This window comes from Chiroxiphia lanceolata, chromosome W, assembly GCF_009829145.1.
Source record: "Chiroxiphia lanceolata isolate bChiLan1 chromosome W, bChiLan1.pri, whole genome shotgun sequence".
NCBI lineage: Eukaryota > Metazoa > Chordata > Aves > Passeriformes > Pipridae > Chiroxiphia > Chiroxiphia lanceolata.
The window spans coordinates 1,879,071-1,896,193 of NC_045670.1; the positions used below are offsets into that span (position 1 = coordinate 1,879,071).

At 41.7% G+C, this 17,123-nt stretch overlaps 1 protein-coding gene across 1 annotated transcript in view; it reads left to right on the forward strand.

Annotated features, from left to right (window-relative positions):
* LOC116780083 (protein patched homolog 1-like) overlaps nucleotides 1–17,123 on the forward strand; it is a 151,401-nt gene that overhangs the window by 106,637 nt on the left and 27,641 nt on the right. Inside the window, exons 16-19 of the mRNA XM_032674566.1 lie at nucleotides 6,884–7,026; nucleotides 9,142–9,325; nucleotides 10,288–10,568; nucleotides 12,135–12,272. Of these exons, the coding sequence (XP_032530457.1) occupies nucleotides 6,884–7,026; nucleotides 9,142–9,325; nucleotides 10,288–10,568; nucleotides 12,135–12,272 (746 nt within the window). The remainder of the gene's footprint in view (nucleotides 1–6,883; nucleotides 7,027–9,141; nucleotides 9,326–10,287; nucleotides 10,569–12,134; nucleotides 12,273–17,123) is intronic.

Sequence of the window (17,123 nt, forward strand, 5' to 3'; positions counted from 1 at the left end):
GTTCTTTTGTAAGGCTAATTGACTCCCTTCCCCCTTTCCATTCAAACTCCTTCTTTCCTACAGTGGGGGGCAAGGGGAAGAAAAATTCCCCCTCTCGGATTTCTAACCTATAACAATGTCTCAAGGATGAAGGACCACTGCCTCCCTAAGATCAAGTTTTATGGTGAACTTGCCACCGGCTGCCGCAAGAGAGGAGCCCCAAAGAGGAGATACAAGGACTCCCCGAAACAACATCTCAGCCTTGGTCATATTGATCAACATAACTGTTCTACTCTGGCCTCCAATCAGGAGCTCTGAAGACACACTATTTATAACGCTGCTGATGCCTTTGAGAAAACACGCAGGATCACTTTTGAGGAGAAAAGAACACAGAAAGAATCGTGCCCTGCAGAATATACCACCTAAGGAGTCTTTCTGCTGTGTCTTTTGCAACCGGACGTACCTGTCTCATATTGGCCTTTTTAGCCACCAACGCACTTGTAACAAACATGGGTAGAGCCCTTCCCAAATCTTTGTTCGCGAAGCCTAACCATGATGATGATGATGGGTCCTGTGCTGGATTCTTTCCAAGTAGCTCCATATCTCTCTTGTACTGGGGGTCCAGAACTGTGCAAGGCATTCCAGGTATGACCTCACCAGGCAGAAAAGGACCTGGGAGTTTGGATTGACAGGAAACTGAACGTGAGTCAGCAGTGTGCTGAGGTGGCCAAGAAGTCCAATGGCATCCTGGCCTCTATCAGGAACAGTGTGGCCAGCAGGTCCAGGGAAGTGATTCTTCCCCTGTACTCAGCACTGGTGAGGTCACACCTGGAGTACTGTGTCCAGTTCTGGACCCCTCAGTTCAGGAAGGATGTCAAGGTGCTGGAGTAGGTCCAGAGAAGAGCAACGAGGTTGGTGAAGGGACTTGAGCACAAGTCCTATGAGGAGAGGTTGAGGGAGTTGGGGTTATTTAGCCTGGAGAAGAGAAGGCTCAGGGGAGACCTCATCACTCCCTACAACTACCTGAAAGGAGGTTGTAACCAGGTGGGAGTTGGTCTCTTCTCCCAGACAACTATCAGTAAGACAAGAGGGCATGGTCTTAAACTCTGCCAGGGGAGGTTTAGGTTGGATATTAGAAAGAAATTCTTTACAGAGAGGATAATCAGGCATTGGAATGGGGTGCCCAGGGAGGTGGTGGATTCTCTGTCCCTGGAGGTTTTTAAGATGAGACTGGATGTGGCACTTAGTGCCATGTTCTAGTAACCGTGGTGGTAGTGGATCAAGGGTTGGACTTGATGATCTCAGATGTCTTTTCCAATCTGGTTGATTCTATGATTCTATGATTCTATGAGTAGAGGGGAAGGATCACCTCCCTCAACCTACTGGCAATACTTTGTCTAATACAGCCCAGGATACCATTAGCCATCTTTGCAGCAAGGGGACACTGCTGACTCATGTTCAACTTGGTGTCCACCTTTTCTGCAAAGATGCTTTCCAGTTGACCAGCCCCCAGAATGTACTGGTGCCTGGGGTTGTTCCTTCCCAGGGGCAGAACTTTGCACTTCTTTTTGAACTGCATGAGGTTCCTGTCAGCCCATTTCTGCAGCTTGTCAAGGTCCCTCTGGATGGCAGCACAACACTCTGGTGTATCAACCGTTCCTCACAGTTTTATGTCATCAACAAACCTGTTGAGGGTACACTCTGCCTCATCACCCAGATCATTAATTAAGATTTTGAACTGGACTGGACTCAATAATGACTCTGGGGGTACACTGCTAGTTACTGGCCTCCAACTAGACTTCATGCCACTAATCACCACCATCTGGGCCCAACCATTTGACTAGTTTCCAACCCACTTTACTGTCTATTCATCCAGCCCATACTTCAACAGCTTTTCTATGATGATCTTAAGGGAGACAGTCTTTCTCAAGATAGACAATATCTTCCCTTGTCTACTAAGCCAGTCATTTCATTGTAGAAGGTTATCAGGTTGATCAACTGTGACTTTCCCTTGGTGAAGCCATGCTGACTGCTCCTGGTTACCTTCTTGTCCTTCATATACCTGGAATGGTTTCCAGGATTAGCTGTTCTATCACCTTCCCAGGGATCAAGGTGAGGCTGACTGACCTGTAGTTCCCTAGGTCTTCCTTCTGGCCTTTCTTGAAGATAGGAGTGACATTTCCTTTCCTCCAGTCCACAGATAATCCTCCCAATCTCCATGATCATTCAGTCATTATAAGAGAGGGTGGCCTCACACTCTCTAAATAATATTTTCCCCACTCCTGGGGTAGCAACAAACAGCATTTTCTTAAAGGGGACTTTGAAGTCCCTTGAACGATGACAGAATATCTACTGTTAAATCATCCTCTTTCTGGGCAGGATCTGAAGGGTTGCATATAGCAAGTTTGGCAGGCTTATTGTATCGCTTTATTCTCAACCTGTTAGCTTGTCAAGTGGGTATGATTTTGTAGGATGACCTGGGAGGTAGTTTTCTAGGGGAGAAGGGAAGAATTTATAAATGGGAATGAATACTCATGCCCTGAGGTGGTGTCAGTAAAGTTGTGTAGAAAACAACACTCCAACACTCTTATCTCCTTACAGCTGTGGCTAACCTATCTTATCTGTAATGATGATGTTCATTACAGTTCCCCAGTGAAACTGTGAGGTGGGTTGGTGATTTCCACCACCACCCCATCCCCAACCTTTTCCTTCCCTTCTTTGAACGTGAAGTTTGTGATCTGTCCTCACAGAACCTTCTTGTACTGGATTGTGACTTTCTGTTCTAAATCTGACCCAGATTTGTGCTGTGAGGTATTCCTTCCTGTGGTGGGAAAAAAAGTGTTTTCCCCCCTGGAGTTAAAAAAATGGTAACCCCTGAGGGGGTGGTGTCCCTTGGGGTTGATCCAATCAGCGCTCATGCGAAATTTAAACATATCACAACCAGACCAGAAAAGAAGGATGTTGGAGTAGTTGAAGAGGAGAGTGACCATGTTCTGAAGCCACGAGGAGAAGGGGCAGGAGCCCCGTTAGGGGTTAGGCCCCTCAACCCTGACTGGGGGGCTACAGGAACTTGGAACAGTGTTAAACTGGGCCAGGTACTGTAGTTAAGAGCTGGGGGAAGTTTCTCCACTGAGAGCAGCAGCATGAACGGTGGCAGAGACAGCAATGAATGGAGGCTATGACTGAAAGCCAAGAGATAAAGAGAAGCAACAGAGATGGCATGCAGCAAAGCAGAGAGAACTCCTGCAAGGAGAGAGAGAGAGCCAGTAACAGAGCAGGACTAAACTCTGCAGACAAAGTTTTGGGGTAAGAACTGAACCAAACCCCCCAAAACCCTTTTGAGACCCCTCCTTGAGAGGAGTCTTGCAGTACTGCAGCACTGGAGAAAGAGGAGTTGAGAAACTCAGGTGTCCCAGAAGCTAGACCAGGACGGCCAGACGGAATGCAGAGGGGGTGACCTTGGCTCCCTCCCACTGCTACTGCCAAGCTGGCAACTGAGACAGAGCACAGGAACTCTGATAGAATGGTTGAGGCAAAGACTTTCAACTGAAAGCTACCCTAACGTTCTGACTCAAGGGAGCTTGAATCCCCTGAGGAAAGGGACTGTCACAAAGACCCCTGCGCTTTGTGATATGACGTGGCGAAGTGAACCTGTCCCTGCATCCGCAGTCCACAGAAGAGAAACCTTTGCTGGGAGTCGAAGGGTCGAGAGGGGCGAAAGGAGACCCCCCTTGTGTGTAATGGAAGGAGATCCAGTTACAACAGTCCAGTTACAGCTGCTGCATGGAAGAAGAGAGGCTACTGCTCTGAAAGTGGAAAGGATCTTTTCCTTCTTCCCTTCTGAACTTTTATTGGAGGGAGAAGAGATTGATCCATTGTAAATACTGATTTATCATAGGAGAGATAGTTAAGATTATGTATATACTGTATTATAATATTTATTTGTGTAGTGATTGTAATATAATTCCCTTCCCCCCATATTGAGTCTTGTGTTGTGTCTGGAAAACCCATCTCACACTGGGATGAGATGTGGGAGGGAGGCTTGGACTTGGGAATTGGATTTTAGGGGTCTCAAACTGCCACACTTCCCCTTTAAAGGGTGGCAAAGAGGAAAATAACAGTTGAGAGTGAATAGCTGTTGGTTGCGATCTTTACATGTGCTGGTAGCAGATCCTATGACTTGTATTGGGTACACAATTTTAACAGATAGAACAAATTGAGTACTCATACTGTGCTCAAGAAGTAACTGAGTGTTTGAAGATGAAAGTTTGAGTGTGGTGGGCTTTTTTCCCTTGTAGTAGAATTGTTGGTTGTATCATAGAAATTATTGTCTTGGTCCTCTGCAGTAGTCCCAGTTAATGGGTGGGCTGTGTCCCCTTCTGTGGTTTAATGTGCTTTTGGTGAGGGAGGAGGGATTATGGAGACTGTATTTCTCTTCTGGTTAGTGGACTAAATCTCTGCCTGATTTTAACTCCACGGTAGCCAGTGAGGTTAAATCAGGGCTGAACTTAGCCCCTTCTGTTTTTGCACCATGTCAGGGTGATATTTCAGCTTTGTTTTGAGGAGGGTGTAAATGAAAGAGTAATTATTGTGGTTTAACCCCAGCTGGAAAATAAGCACCACACAACCATTCACACCCTCCCCCTTTGGTGGGATGGAAGAGAGAATCAGATGAGTAAAACTGAGAAAACTCGTGGGTTGAGATCAAGACAGTTTAATAATTGAGTTTCGATCAGTCCATGGCAGATGGTAGGACTGTGTTTCCACTGCTGAGACAGTTGATTACAGGTATACTGGACACCCCCTCAAGTGAAAGTAAACTGTGACCTGCACTATGCCACCAAAAGGTTTGAGAAAAATGCATTAGAGATATCCATCGTGGCACCACTTGGTTGCCTTTGACTCCAGTTCATATTGAAGTTCCAACACATCTGGTATGGCAGCACTCAGAGGCAGCACGACTTCATTCAGGTCACGATAGTCCACTGTCAGTCTCCATTCTCCATTAGACTTTCACACTGGCCATATGGGGCTGTTAAAGGGTGAGCAAGTCCTGCTGATCACTCCTTGGCTCTTGTGTTGACAAATCAGCTTATGGATGAGAATCAGGGAGTGCCACTGGTGCACCGTTGTGGTAGCAATTGGCACCTGTTCTTCTTCGACCCTCAACAACCCCACAAATAGAAGGATCCTCCAAGAGACCAGGTAAGGTAGACAGTTGTTTAATTTTTTCCATCTCCAAGGCAGTTATATAGAAAGCCCACTGGTACCCTTTGATGTCCTTGAAATACCCTCTCCTGAGATAGTCTATGCCAGGAATGCACAGAACCTCTGGTCCAGTCACAATGGGGTGCTTTTACCACTCATTTCCAGTCAGATTTACTTCAACCTCCAATACAGTCAGCTCTTGGGATCCCCTGTCACTCCAGAAATACAAATGGGTTCTGCCTCTGTATAGCTTAATGGCATTAGGGTACACTGTGCACCAGTATCGACTAGAGCCTTGTACTCCTGTGGGTCTGATGTGCCAGGTCATCAGATTTACCCCATGCAGTAAATCCAGTTGTCCCTCTCCTACACCTGGCTTGAGGCAGGACCCCTCTAGTCCTGGTCATTTCTTGTAGAAATGGATTAGAATTCCTTTCCATAGGATCAGAAGTATGATTAGTCCTTCCACTCTACCTGGGGAACTGTCCAATGGAGACTTGAGCAGCAACTTTCCTGGAAGAACCCTCATTTGTGGTTGTTTTTCCTTGCAATTCACATACTCGTACCTCTAGGATTGAGGTAGGTTTTCCATCCCACTTCCTCATGTCCTCTCCATGGTCCTGCAGGTAAAAACCACAGGGTACCCCAAGGGGCGTACCCAGTATATCCTCCCTCTTATGCAAAAGGACACTTACTGTTAATAGGTGAGATGCGGGTCTGTACAGGTGGGGAGTAGAACATATTCTCTTTGAATTTCTGGAACTCCTGGGACAGTTTCTTCACAGCTGAGACAACGGAGGAAGAGTGATTTTCTTTGTATTCCCAAAGTTGGTGAGCCACTTCATCCATTGTAGGTGCCTCTTCATCTCTCCAGGTCATTACTGCCAGTGGGTTGGCACACTACAATGGTGTGTTCTGTACAAATTTCTGTCACATGGGTTGTGTGCATTGGACTTTGTCTGCATCTGTGGATGACTGCGCATTGTTTGGGTCAAAATAAATCATCTCTAGCATGACTAATTCCCCCAGATCCTGGATACCTTTCTCTACTACAGTCCATTTGCCTGGGCAACATATATCTTCCTTGAAGGGATACCTTTCCTTCACACTTGACAGGAGTCACCTCCAGAGGCTTAGGACTTGTGTTCCTTTTCCAATCACCTTCCATAGAAAGTGATCCCAGTTACCTGGTTTCCTTACCCTCTAATTCCAAAGTTGTTCACCATCCACTGACTGATGCCCAACCTGTCCCCGAGCAGCAAACCCACCTTCTGGGTAACTCCCCTCAGTTTATATACTGAGAATGACATTCTGTGGTATAGAATATCCCTTTGACCAGTTTGGGTCAGCTGTCCCAGTTATGATCCCTCCCAGCTTCTTGTGCACCTCCCACTGGCAGAGCATGAGACACTGAAAAGTCCTTGATTTAGAGTAAACACTGCTGAACAACATCCAAAACATCGGTGTGTTATCAACATTATTCTTATACTGAATCCAAAGTACATCACTGTACCAGTTACTAGGAAGAAGATAGTTAATTTTCCAGCTTAAACCAGAACACTACTTCAGCTATAAATAGTCATATTTTATATTTAAAAAAAAAAATTATTATTGTTTCTTCTTACTGAAATTTGTTTCAAAGATTGATTTCTTATTTGCCTGTTCTATCTTCCTCACACCTTCCTGAACTCTTTAGGACTTCAGCGTGCATTTGACAGTGACTGGGAAGCTGGGAAAATCACTTATAACAATTATAAAAATGGATCTGACGATGCTGTTCTGGCTTACAAACTCTTGGTGCAAACAGGCAACCGAGCAAAGCCCATTGACATCAGTCAGGTACTGTATCAGAGTCCATGGTGGTTTATACAGGAACGCACAATCCTGTCAGGAGTTGGGGGAGATGCAAGGAAAATGCCATAACTCCTTTTTTCATCTTGATGAACTGAAATTTCTGAGTTGTACCTAATTGTGTAGCCTCACTGACTTTGCTTGAGCTACATGTTAGCTGCAGAGTCTGGCCTGTGTTGAGAAGTATTTAAAATCAATACCAGGAATGCCTGTTGTTGGTGATTATTGACTGGCATGCATTAAATGCTGTTCCTGTCTCATACACACTCACATATATGCAGTTTCCTCTGCATTTGGTGTGGAAAATGCTACTCTGCATCCTTAGGTAGGTGGAGACTGGTCCTATGCCAGAAATACAGCCAATGTTAGTCTTGTTGCTCCAAGTGGCATTGTTCTTGATTTGAATCAGATTTGTTTATAGGGATGACCTTTGCTCAGCCTTTTGCTGTGACTTTGAATCTAGATTTTGCAATTATTTGGTTAGTTCCTAATAATTTATTCAAAACATACATTTTAAAGAAAGATGTTTACAAATGATAGGTAATGGAAGGGAACTGAGATAACTCTATGCTGTATTGTCATTACTAAATATAGATATACTGTAGTAGAACTGAGAATGGCAGTTGGTTGAACTGCCTAAATAAAATACATCTGAACTTCTTTCACACGGTTATCACAGCATATGACTGCTTTTGCTGCTTTTTAGTATTGCATAGGTAGGTGAAATATGCTGGGTTTGACTCCTTATGCCAAAATTTTATTTTAATCCTCTTAAGAAAAAATTGTGCAGGAACCTAGCTTCTCCTCTCCTAGAATCATCATTGACTCTCTGTGCTTTCAGGCAGAAAATAGCCTCTCTAGTGAGTTTCTCATCAGATCTGCTTATTTTCATTTTTTGCTGACGTTAAAGGTGACAGATTTACGGATTACACTGTTCAGTTACTATGGTGTGTAAAACACATTGCTATATGGCAGCATGCAGCATGCTGTCAGGTTTGAATGATACTTCGGCTATGAATTTAGCAAAGATAGGGAGCCAAAGGGAAAACCTTTAATGAGATTCTGTTTAGCAGTGTGTACCACATACACTGTGGAACAAATGTGATTAGACTACAGCTGTTGATACAATTTCCTGTGCCTGGGAGGGAGAAAAGTGTGGTGCACCCACAAGGGCTGAGTATTGTACTATACAATTCCAAAGACAACTTGAAGACATACAGCTATTGCATATCCTGTGGATTAATTGAATCCAGGTCCTTGGAATCTAGTTGTGAAGTGTGTGTGTGTGGGAGGTTGACTTTTTTTTTAACTACTGTCACTGCTGTTCGCCATTTCATTAAAAGGACCTGAAACTGGAACCAAACCAGAATTTTAAATAAACAAAGTAAACAAAGAAACCCCACAGTAATACTTTGAATCCACAGAGTCCTCTGTCAGAGCTCTAACTGTGCAGTATTTGGTTGAAGAACCCGAGAAGCATACCACTGCTTTTTACCCCACGGATACATTTGCCAACAGTGACCCAAATAACACATTGCACTTGTCTGGGTTTTTTGGCACTGGACATTTTCTGAAATGCATAGATCATGGGAGACAAGTGTTAGAAAAGTTTATACAGATGTTGTTTTATTTTTATATCTTTCTATTTACTGTGTGGTATTTTCTTCAATGTTAACAACAGAGGTTAACTGCACACAGGCATGTATAGGGACTCTTGCCAAGTTTTTTTTCCCCTTGCTTTAAAATACATTTTTCCAGTTCTGTTGGTTTTCACCCTCAGTTACAGGCAGCTTTTTGGAATTCAGATTTAATTGATTCAATTTGTTCTAGAACCATCTGTTGATTTAGTGGGTATTATAAAAACTGTATAAATATTATTTTATAAATAACTACTTTCCACTGTTGCTGTAGTTATTTAGATTTTTCTTCATTCTCAAACAATAATTTTCTGGTAAGTCACTTCAAGTCAAAGTTAATGTTGTTTGTCTTTATCCCCTCCTATATGTGTGTGTCACATCTCTAGGCTTTTTGTCATAAGCTTTGCAGCAAGAGCCCTGAAAGCAAAACTCATTCTGAATGGCTTCTAATCTTTCCATTTTGCAGTTGACTAAACAACGCTTGGTGGATGCAGATGGAATCATTAATCCAAATGCTTTTTACATCTATCTGACAGCCTGGGTTAACAATGACCCTGTGGCCTATGCTGCCTCACAAGCCAACATCCGGCCTCCCCACCCAGAATGGGTGCATGACAAAGCAGACTATATGCCAGAAACAAGGTTGAGAAGTAAGTAACATTTCATCCTAATGTCTTATAGTTTATATAGGTGGTCTCAGTCCTTCCTTCAAGACCTAGTAACTCTATAGTTGGGTGATGCTGTATAGGACTCAGAAGCATAAACAGAACAATATATTGGATTACTCTGTAGCCTCAGGAGACAAATGCAGTTGTGGAATCTAGTGTAATGTGGCACAACTGAAGGGTTTTATCATGTTGAAAAGTGAGTTTTATAACAGTTCCTAGCAAAACTCTAAAAACTTATAATAAGCATTGCTTTTTAATGTTACCTGATAGTTCTGTATGCGAGAGAAACCTGGAGATTGCATGAAATTCCTGAATTTCATCAAAGACATTACATCATGTTAATCCTTATTTTTTTAATAGGGAGGAAATTTCATCAAGATAGCTCATATGTATAAGATACCAACACCAATATGGTACAAGAGCTATTTTGGGGAGAAGTCTGTGTGAGTGGGTGGTCTCCTTTTGTCCCTCCCACTCTGTGCTGTTCACTGTTTTGCATCCTGAGCAGTAATGCTGGTTTGCCTTGCTGTGCTTCAACAATTTATTGGGAGGATTGCTAGTTGGACACCAGTGAGGAATGGGAAAGGACATGTGGGGGAGGACTGGTGCTCTTGAAAATGTGATTGGGTAACAAGCTAGATGTGCTTTAATATATCCAAACCCTAGGGCAGGTATTCAGTAAAAAGCTGGTGAAGATTACATACATATATTGAAATCTGTAGTTGTTAAATTATATAGAATTGTTTGGGGACTTGATAAAGGCTGTGTTCATCATAAATATAGTAATTTCTGGTATTTAGAGTTTTTTAAGTGTCAGTTATTCCAAAGATGCAAAATTTTAATTCAACACCTTTAAGCATTCTGCTATAGAGAGCGTCTTGTTAATGATGCTGTCTGTGTATCTCCTTCCCAAACATGTTAAAACATTGCTATCCTTTTCCTAGTTCCAGCAGCTGAGCCCATAGAATATGCTCAGTTTCCTTTCTACCTCAATGGATTGCATGAAACTTCTGACTTTGTGGAAGCTATCAAGAAAGTGAGAGCTATCTGTAATAACTATGCTGGCCTGGGGATTGCCAGCTACCCAAATGGCTATCCATTTCTATTTTGGGAGCAGTATATTGGACTCCGTCACTGGCTCCTCTTATCCATTACTGTGGTTTTGGCTTGCACATTTCTGGTGTGTGCCCTCTTCCTCCTGAACCCTTGGACATCTGGCATCATTGTAAGTTTATTATAAGGTCTTTGTTGAAGTCAAATTCCTTTCAGCATAGCTCTTGCTATAATCAGGAAGGTTTTGTTTATGTCTGGGTCTCTAATGGAGTATGTATATTGCATCATTCATCATATATTTATTCAACTTGAGGGGGTAGAGTTCATGGTAAAGATACAAACCTTCAAAACCTTTGTCCACCTTAATAACCTTTGTCCTTTGTCCACCTTTTTGCAGCTTTAAAGGTTTTGTTATTAGGATACATGAATTTTTACCCTTGTTCAGATGTCCATTAACATGAGAAATAAGACACAGAGGAAAATTAGGACTGTTATTAAAGTTATTTCTATTTAGTTTTTCCTTCCTCCTTTTTATCAGAAAATGTTATTTTTCAAGGCAGTTGCTTGTGACTAACTTGCCTGTAAATTTGCCCACTGGTTTCCAAATGCAGTCTTTCTGGAAAGACTGAAATGGTTAGGTTGTACAGAACACACTGAGAAAAGAGTGTGACTGGGCTATTGAGGAAAAAGAGTTATAAAATTATTATAAGTTGAAGAGAATACTTCTCCATGCTTTCTGCAAGGTACTGTAAGCCTCATAGTAAACATTCAAGTTAATTTGGATTATGATGTTCCTATGTTTAAATTCCATAAACTGTTGTATGGTTTATGTGTATGGTTTTATAAATGTTGTGTGGTTTAGAAAAGTGTAAAACAGTTACTAGTTTTTGTATTATACAGCTATATGGTAAGTATGTTAAAAGGTAAACATTTAGTCTAGAATATTTTTCATAGCACTGAATCAAGCAATTTATGTTACCTTTTTGATTCATTAGCTTATAAAATAATTTATTATAGTGCATACTTTTATCCCTTGGAAAGGTGGTTTATTTTCAGTCTGCCATTGCTTTTATAAGTTTGTCTCTTTTTCCTGCTTGGTTTTAGAAACTTTGAAGTCAATTCCATGGATTTCCTCCCCTCCCTTATTATTTTTTACAAGGTAGATGAAAGAAAAATAAAAACTTTCCCTTAGATTTAACTATTTGCATTGTCCATATCAATCCCTTCAAGTATCTTTAAAGCTCAAAGGCTCTCTGTAACCTGAGACTCATCAGCTAATTATGACATTCACCTTCTTCTGACCTTTAAACCTATTCTGGAGTTATCCTCACTTACATTTGGAGTACTACAAAAAGAATTCCAATGCAGTTATTTGAAAGTTAGTTTTTCTGGAAGGATTTTCAGAGAAAGAGGTGAAAAAGAGAAAATTTATGTTCCAGTGAGTATCTATGAGAAGGAAGAAAAAAATTACTTTTCAAATCGCATTGATAAATTGTTGCCAGTAGAAAAGTGATGTTTGATCTCTTAATTGGTTTTTGGGATAATAATTTAAACCGACTCTTTAGAGGGTCATTGCTATTGAGCACAATGAAACAAAGAAAAATGGTTTGTCTTTGGGGATAAGAGAAGGACTGATCTGAGTGATATATTTTGTAGTCCCCATGTTGTTTTGTAATATCCTTCTTCTTCATTTGTCTAGAGTATGAGAAGTTACTAACGGCTGTTTGAAATCATTTAGGTGGTGGTGTTGGCTTTGATGACTGTGGAGCTGTTTGGCATGATGGGTCTAATTGGAATAAAGCTGAGTGCAGTGTCTGTGGTTATCCTGGTTGCTTCTGTTGGCATTGGTGTGGAATTCACTGTTCATATTGCTTTGGTATGTAAAACTAGAAAGCATTTTCATAGTATTTTAAAATAAAATGGTAACTGTTATGATTCCAAATCTTTACTTTAACTCCTAAGTCAGTGACATGATTTTCAGAAGAGTATCAGTCATAAACCTTGCACAAAGTTTTGTGTGCCATTTGGATTGTCATGGTAGAGTACATCTTATCTGAAGAAATTGTTCCTAACTGTTGAGTCAGTCTCCTAGAAGATAAGAGGGAACACATAACAGTATTTTAATATTAACAATGCTTTTTGAAGACTGTGATTAAGATCATGGGTAAATGTGGTTTCTGGTTGTGTGAGACATACAAATATATAGTGAGCAAGTTAGAGTTGGCTTCTCACCAAGTCTGCAAAACTCAGCGAAAGCCCTTCCCCTCCCTCCCCCTTTAGGTAAAGGGGAAAAAACCTATAGAAACTGAGAGAAATTGAAACCAATCGAATTATACCAAAATATATGTGTATTTTTACATATATTACAGTTATATACAATAAGGATATTATGTACAACTCCCAAGAAGGGGAAGAGGGGAAAGGAAAATGGGAAAAAGGGACAAAAAGGGACAAAAAAGAAGAAAACAAAACAAATATGTACAATCAAAAAACCTGGTAACCAGTAAAATAAAGAACTAGTAAAATCTCACTACTTCCCTTGAGAAAAGTAGGACAGCCAGACCCGGCCCAGCACTCTCCCCTCACGCGTGGCAGACAACAGCAGTTGCTGCAGGCCTCAGCTCCAGATAAGCAAGAGCAACGTAGGGACCTACTGTTCCCAAACCTCGCCAGAAGAGAAGAGAGCAAGGTCTCTTATCTCCGCCTTATTTGTATGTTATGTTACGCTAAAGGATGATATGGAATACTTCCTTAGATTTCTGACCCCATTGCAAAGGAAGGTCTAAAAAATCCAAAAGCCAACCCACTACACATAGACAAAGCAGAGCTCTTAATATTCATTATTTTAGGCCACACTCTCTCGCTCATCATCTGCAACCTCACTGTTGTTGACACAGTCCTAAGTAGTTTTTTTATTCCCTCTTGTGTGTAGATTCTGTATCTTGTGGTAAAGAAACCTTCAAAGGGAGATATTCAAAAGGATATAATGTCATTTAATCTCTCTGGAACACTAAAATTTGAATGATTTCAATTCTTCATGGGAAAAATCACCTTCTTTTCAAAACCCATATCTATTAATATTGGGCTCAAATGTGCAATCTGTAGGGAAAGAGTTGTCTGATGTAATGAGAAGCAGAGACGAAAAATGTTTGAATGTTTTATATAAACATTTCCAAGAGTTTCAAAGTTAGGTGTTCAAATCTATAGTGCACCTAATCATCCAACTTAGTCAACCTGATGTATAGAAATGCAGAGAAATGACAGGTTTTTTGCAAGGGAGCAGTTGTGGATGCTCGTTATGCAAAACTCATCCTGCTTTATTTGGTGACCAAGACTGGATGGAGTAACGGGCTCTTTTTCTGTGTTCACATTTAACAGTGGAAGTGGTGATCTATGCAATGTTAAGGATAAGTTTAGACAAAGGTCTGATTTTTATTTTCTGCCAATTAAACAATTTTGATACTAAGTTGGAGTTATTAGATATTTTCTTAGATATTAGGGAATTTCAGAATTTAAATATTTATATATTACAAATGAAAACCTACCCATGTTATAAAACATTTTCAATTTACCCATTCTTAGTAGTGTTATATCTCAGAACTCTCAACATTACATATGGAAAAGTCTCTTCACACACCCAGGATAAATCATTTTCCTATAAGACTATTGTAATCCATTTTTCAGACGAATGTTATTTTAAGAATATCAGTGTCTTCATGGATTTGAATCTTATTGCACTAAAAAGTAAGAATGGGTGAGTCTGGTCAATATAATCTCAAGAAAAAGATGTTTGGAGTCTACTATAATCTTTAGTATATTAGTATCATAACAATCAAAAAAGAAATGAAAGGAGGGGGCTGGAAAATGGGGTGAGAGATGGAGAGATGTTGGATGGGACTTTAATAGAACTTTTACTCAATAGGAGGATGGGTAGACTACTGAGAGGATCTGGTGACAGTGAAAAGGAGCTGAGGGATTAAAGGGGATCCTAGCACACTGGTGATGGCCAAATATTTGGAACAAAGCAGGAGATGGACCCGAACACACCCTAGTGCTGAGTGGGACTTGAAACCACTACGGTATTTCCACCAAATCTACTCAAGGAGTTTTAACACTTACCCTTTAATGCCTCCCACTCAAAAGATGCCAGGTGAAATCACCTGCTGCTGGCAGTTGGATGTTTGAAGACAAGAGGATACAACAGTGGTGGCTTAGGTTCCCATCTGGGTCTCCAAACTGTTAATACTTCTCTACCCTAGGTATCCCGTAACAGTCTCAGGCTTTAAATACGGAAAGGTAATTTATTTGAGTGGTACAGTGGTAGAAACAGTTTGAACTGGGTGCCTCCACAGAGGGACCCTAAACAAAGAAATACCTGGGCAATTATACCCTTACAATCTCCATTTCTCAGCCCTCACATCATAGTTTTGTCCAATAATAATATTTAGGTCTGGGGTCTTCTTGTTCTTCATTGGTTCTCTTAGTTGTCTCTAGGCAGGCCATTTCTTCTCTTATCTGTGACAATGCAGCTTCTGCTGACAGGGATAGTGGCCTTCCTTGCTTCCTTATCTTTCATTGGTGAACTGGCTCTGCGGCCTCCTTTTACTAAACTAGGTAAAAGTTCGGGTATCTTGGTTTGCAGCCTGAGGCTTCAGCAAATTTAGTTACTAGTGCTAAGCAAGTTATGCTAAAAAAACCCTTTAAAGATCATCAAGTCCAAATCCCCTGCCATGGGCAGATTAGGTTGCTAAAAGCCCATTCGAACCTGACCTTGAAAACTTCCAATGATGGGGCATCCACAACTTCTCTAAGCCACCTTTTCTAGTGTCTCGTCACCCTCATCGTAAAACATTTTTCCTTATATAAAATCCAGATCTACCCTCTTTCAGTTTAAAATGGTTGCCCCTGGTCCTGTGTCCTAGTTAGGACTGCTGGGACCAGTTCATCACTGGATGGGTGTAACCCAAAACTGTGTATTCTATAGCCCTCCATGCCATTTCCCAGAAACTGTTATCAATGAACCATTTACACCATCTACCCATAGAGCCTGAATCCTCAGACTATAAACTAGGTGTTAAGAGGTCTGAGAGATAGGAGGGTGTTTTTTGTCCTCACGCCCATTGAGGAATCCCCCGCCCTGAGGGAGGTACTGGATATTCCTTCCTGATCTGGAGGATATATAATCTTGGAGTCTTGGGACTTTTTTAACCACTCATGGGATCCAGAGGAAGACTGCAGATCACCGCTCTCAACCAGACTGCAGACCACCACTCTCACCCAGACTGCAGACCATCACTCTCGACTGGACTGCAACCACCACTCTCGACTGGACTGCAATCACCACTTTTGACCAGACTGCAACAGCACTCTCACCAACAGGTTTTCCCCCTCTCCCTTTGCTTTGGACTCAGGGGGCCCAAAGAACACCACTCTGTTCATGCCCCAGGGTACTGGGTTATACATTTGGGTTTTGTGAGTAAAAACCAATTGTTTGTCTGTATAATCATACTTATTGTATTATTTTATTAAATTGTTATTCTGATTTATAATCTCTGTTTTGAGTTGAGTTCATTTCCTATGTTGGTTTACCTTTAAACCAGTACATTTTTGGTGCCCAGCATGGGGTAGAGAGAGAAGTCAGAATCACAATTTCATTTTAAGCATTTGTCTATTTGGATACAGAAACTCCCTGATCACCATGTTGTTTGATGCATTCACATGGATGTTGTATCTGAGCCTGTTCATATTTCCACAGATGGGGAACTATTTGCCTGTTTTGATGCTCTCTTTAAGACCAGGGAGAGGGATCCAAATTGCTTTATTAGTATACTATGTTTATGTCATCATAACATCAGAAGCAATGAGTTTCATTGTAAATGTGTATTCAGTCTTGTTTGCCTGTCCTGGTTTGGGTTGCTACCTCTGGGGCCTCATTAAAAATCGCACCCAACCCTTTGGGGGAACAGAAGGGAATGGTTGTTTCCAGCCTCTCACCTCCTTCTTCCCCTTCAGACCTGCTACAACAGTCTTTGAAAATACTGAGTTCCCTTTTGATGTTAAAGACAGCATAATGTTATTGTTAGTGTTGCTTTGTCTGCTCTGTACTGTCTACACCATGTTTAGGGTCAGAACAGAGCCTTCTAGGGAGGTTGTTTGGACACCTGCCCTGGGAGTGCATAATTCTGAGTGGCATGGGAAGTGGGAGGACATCAACCAGTATTTGGAGAAGCTTTCTCCTCCAATGATCTGGAAATTCACCCCTGAACAACTGCAGGATCCTGTAAGCGTGATAAGACTGGTGAAGGAAAAATGCTCTGGCAGCTCCAGAGATGGCCAGCTCACAGCAACCTGCTGGACCCTGGTCACTGCCTACCGGACACTACTTGACATGGTACAGCACTGTCAGGGGGAGGAGAGAAGGAGCAAATCCACAGGCACCACGTCCACCCAAACCACAGCTGAGTCAGAGGGAGAAAGAAATGAATCAACCGGCACCGTGTCTACACAAACCATCAAAGAGCCAGAAGAACAACCAAAACCAATAGCAGTCGCCCCTGTCCAGAAAAGGAAATCAAAGACTAAATCAGTTCGTATAGCAAATGATGACGAAGAGGCAGGACCTTCCCATCCACCGGAGGAGACAGAGCCAGAAATAATCACTCGGTCTCTATCCCTGGGTGAACTACGTGAGCTCCCGAGAGAGTTCACACGACAGGCGAATGAGTCC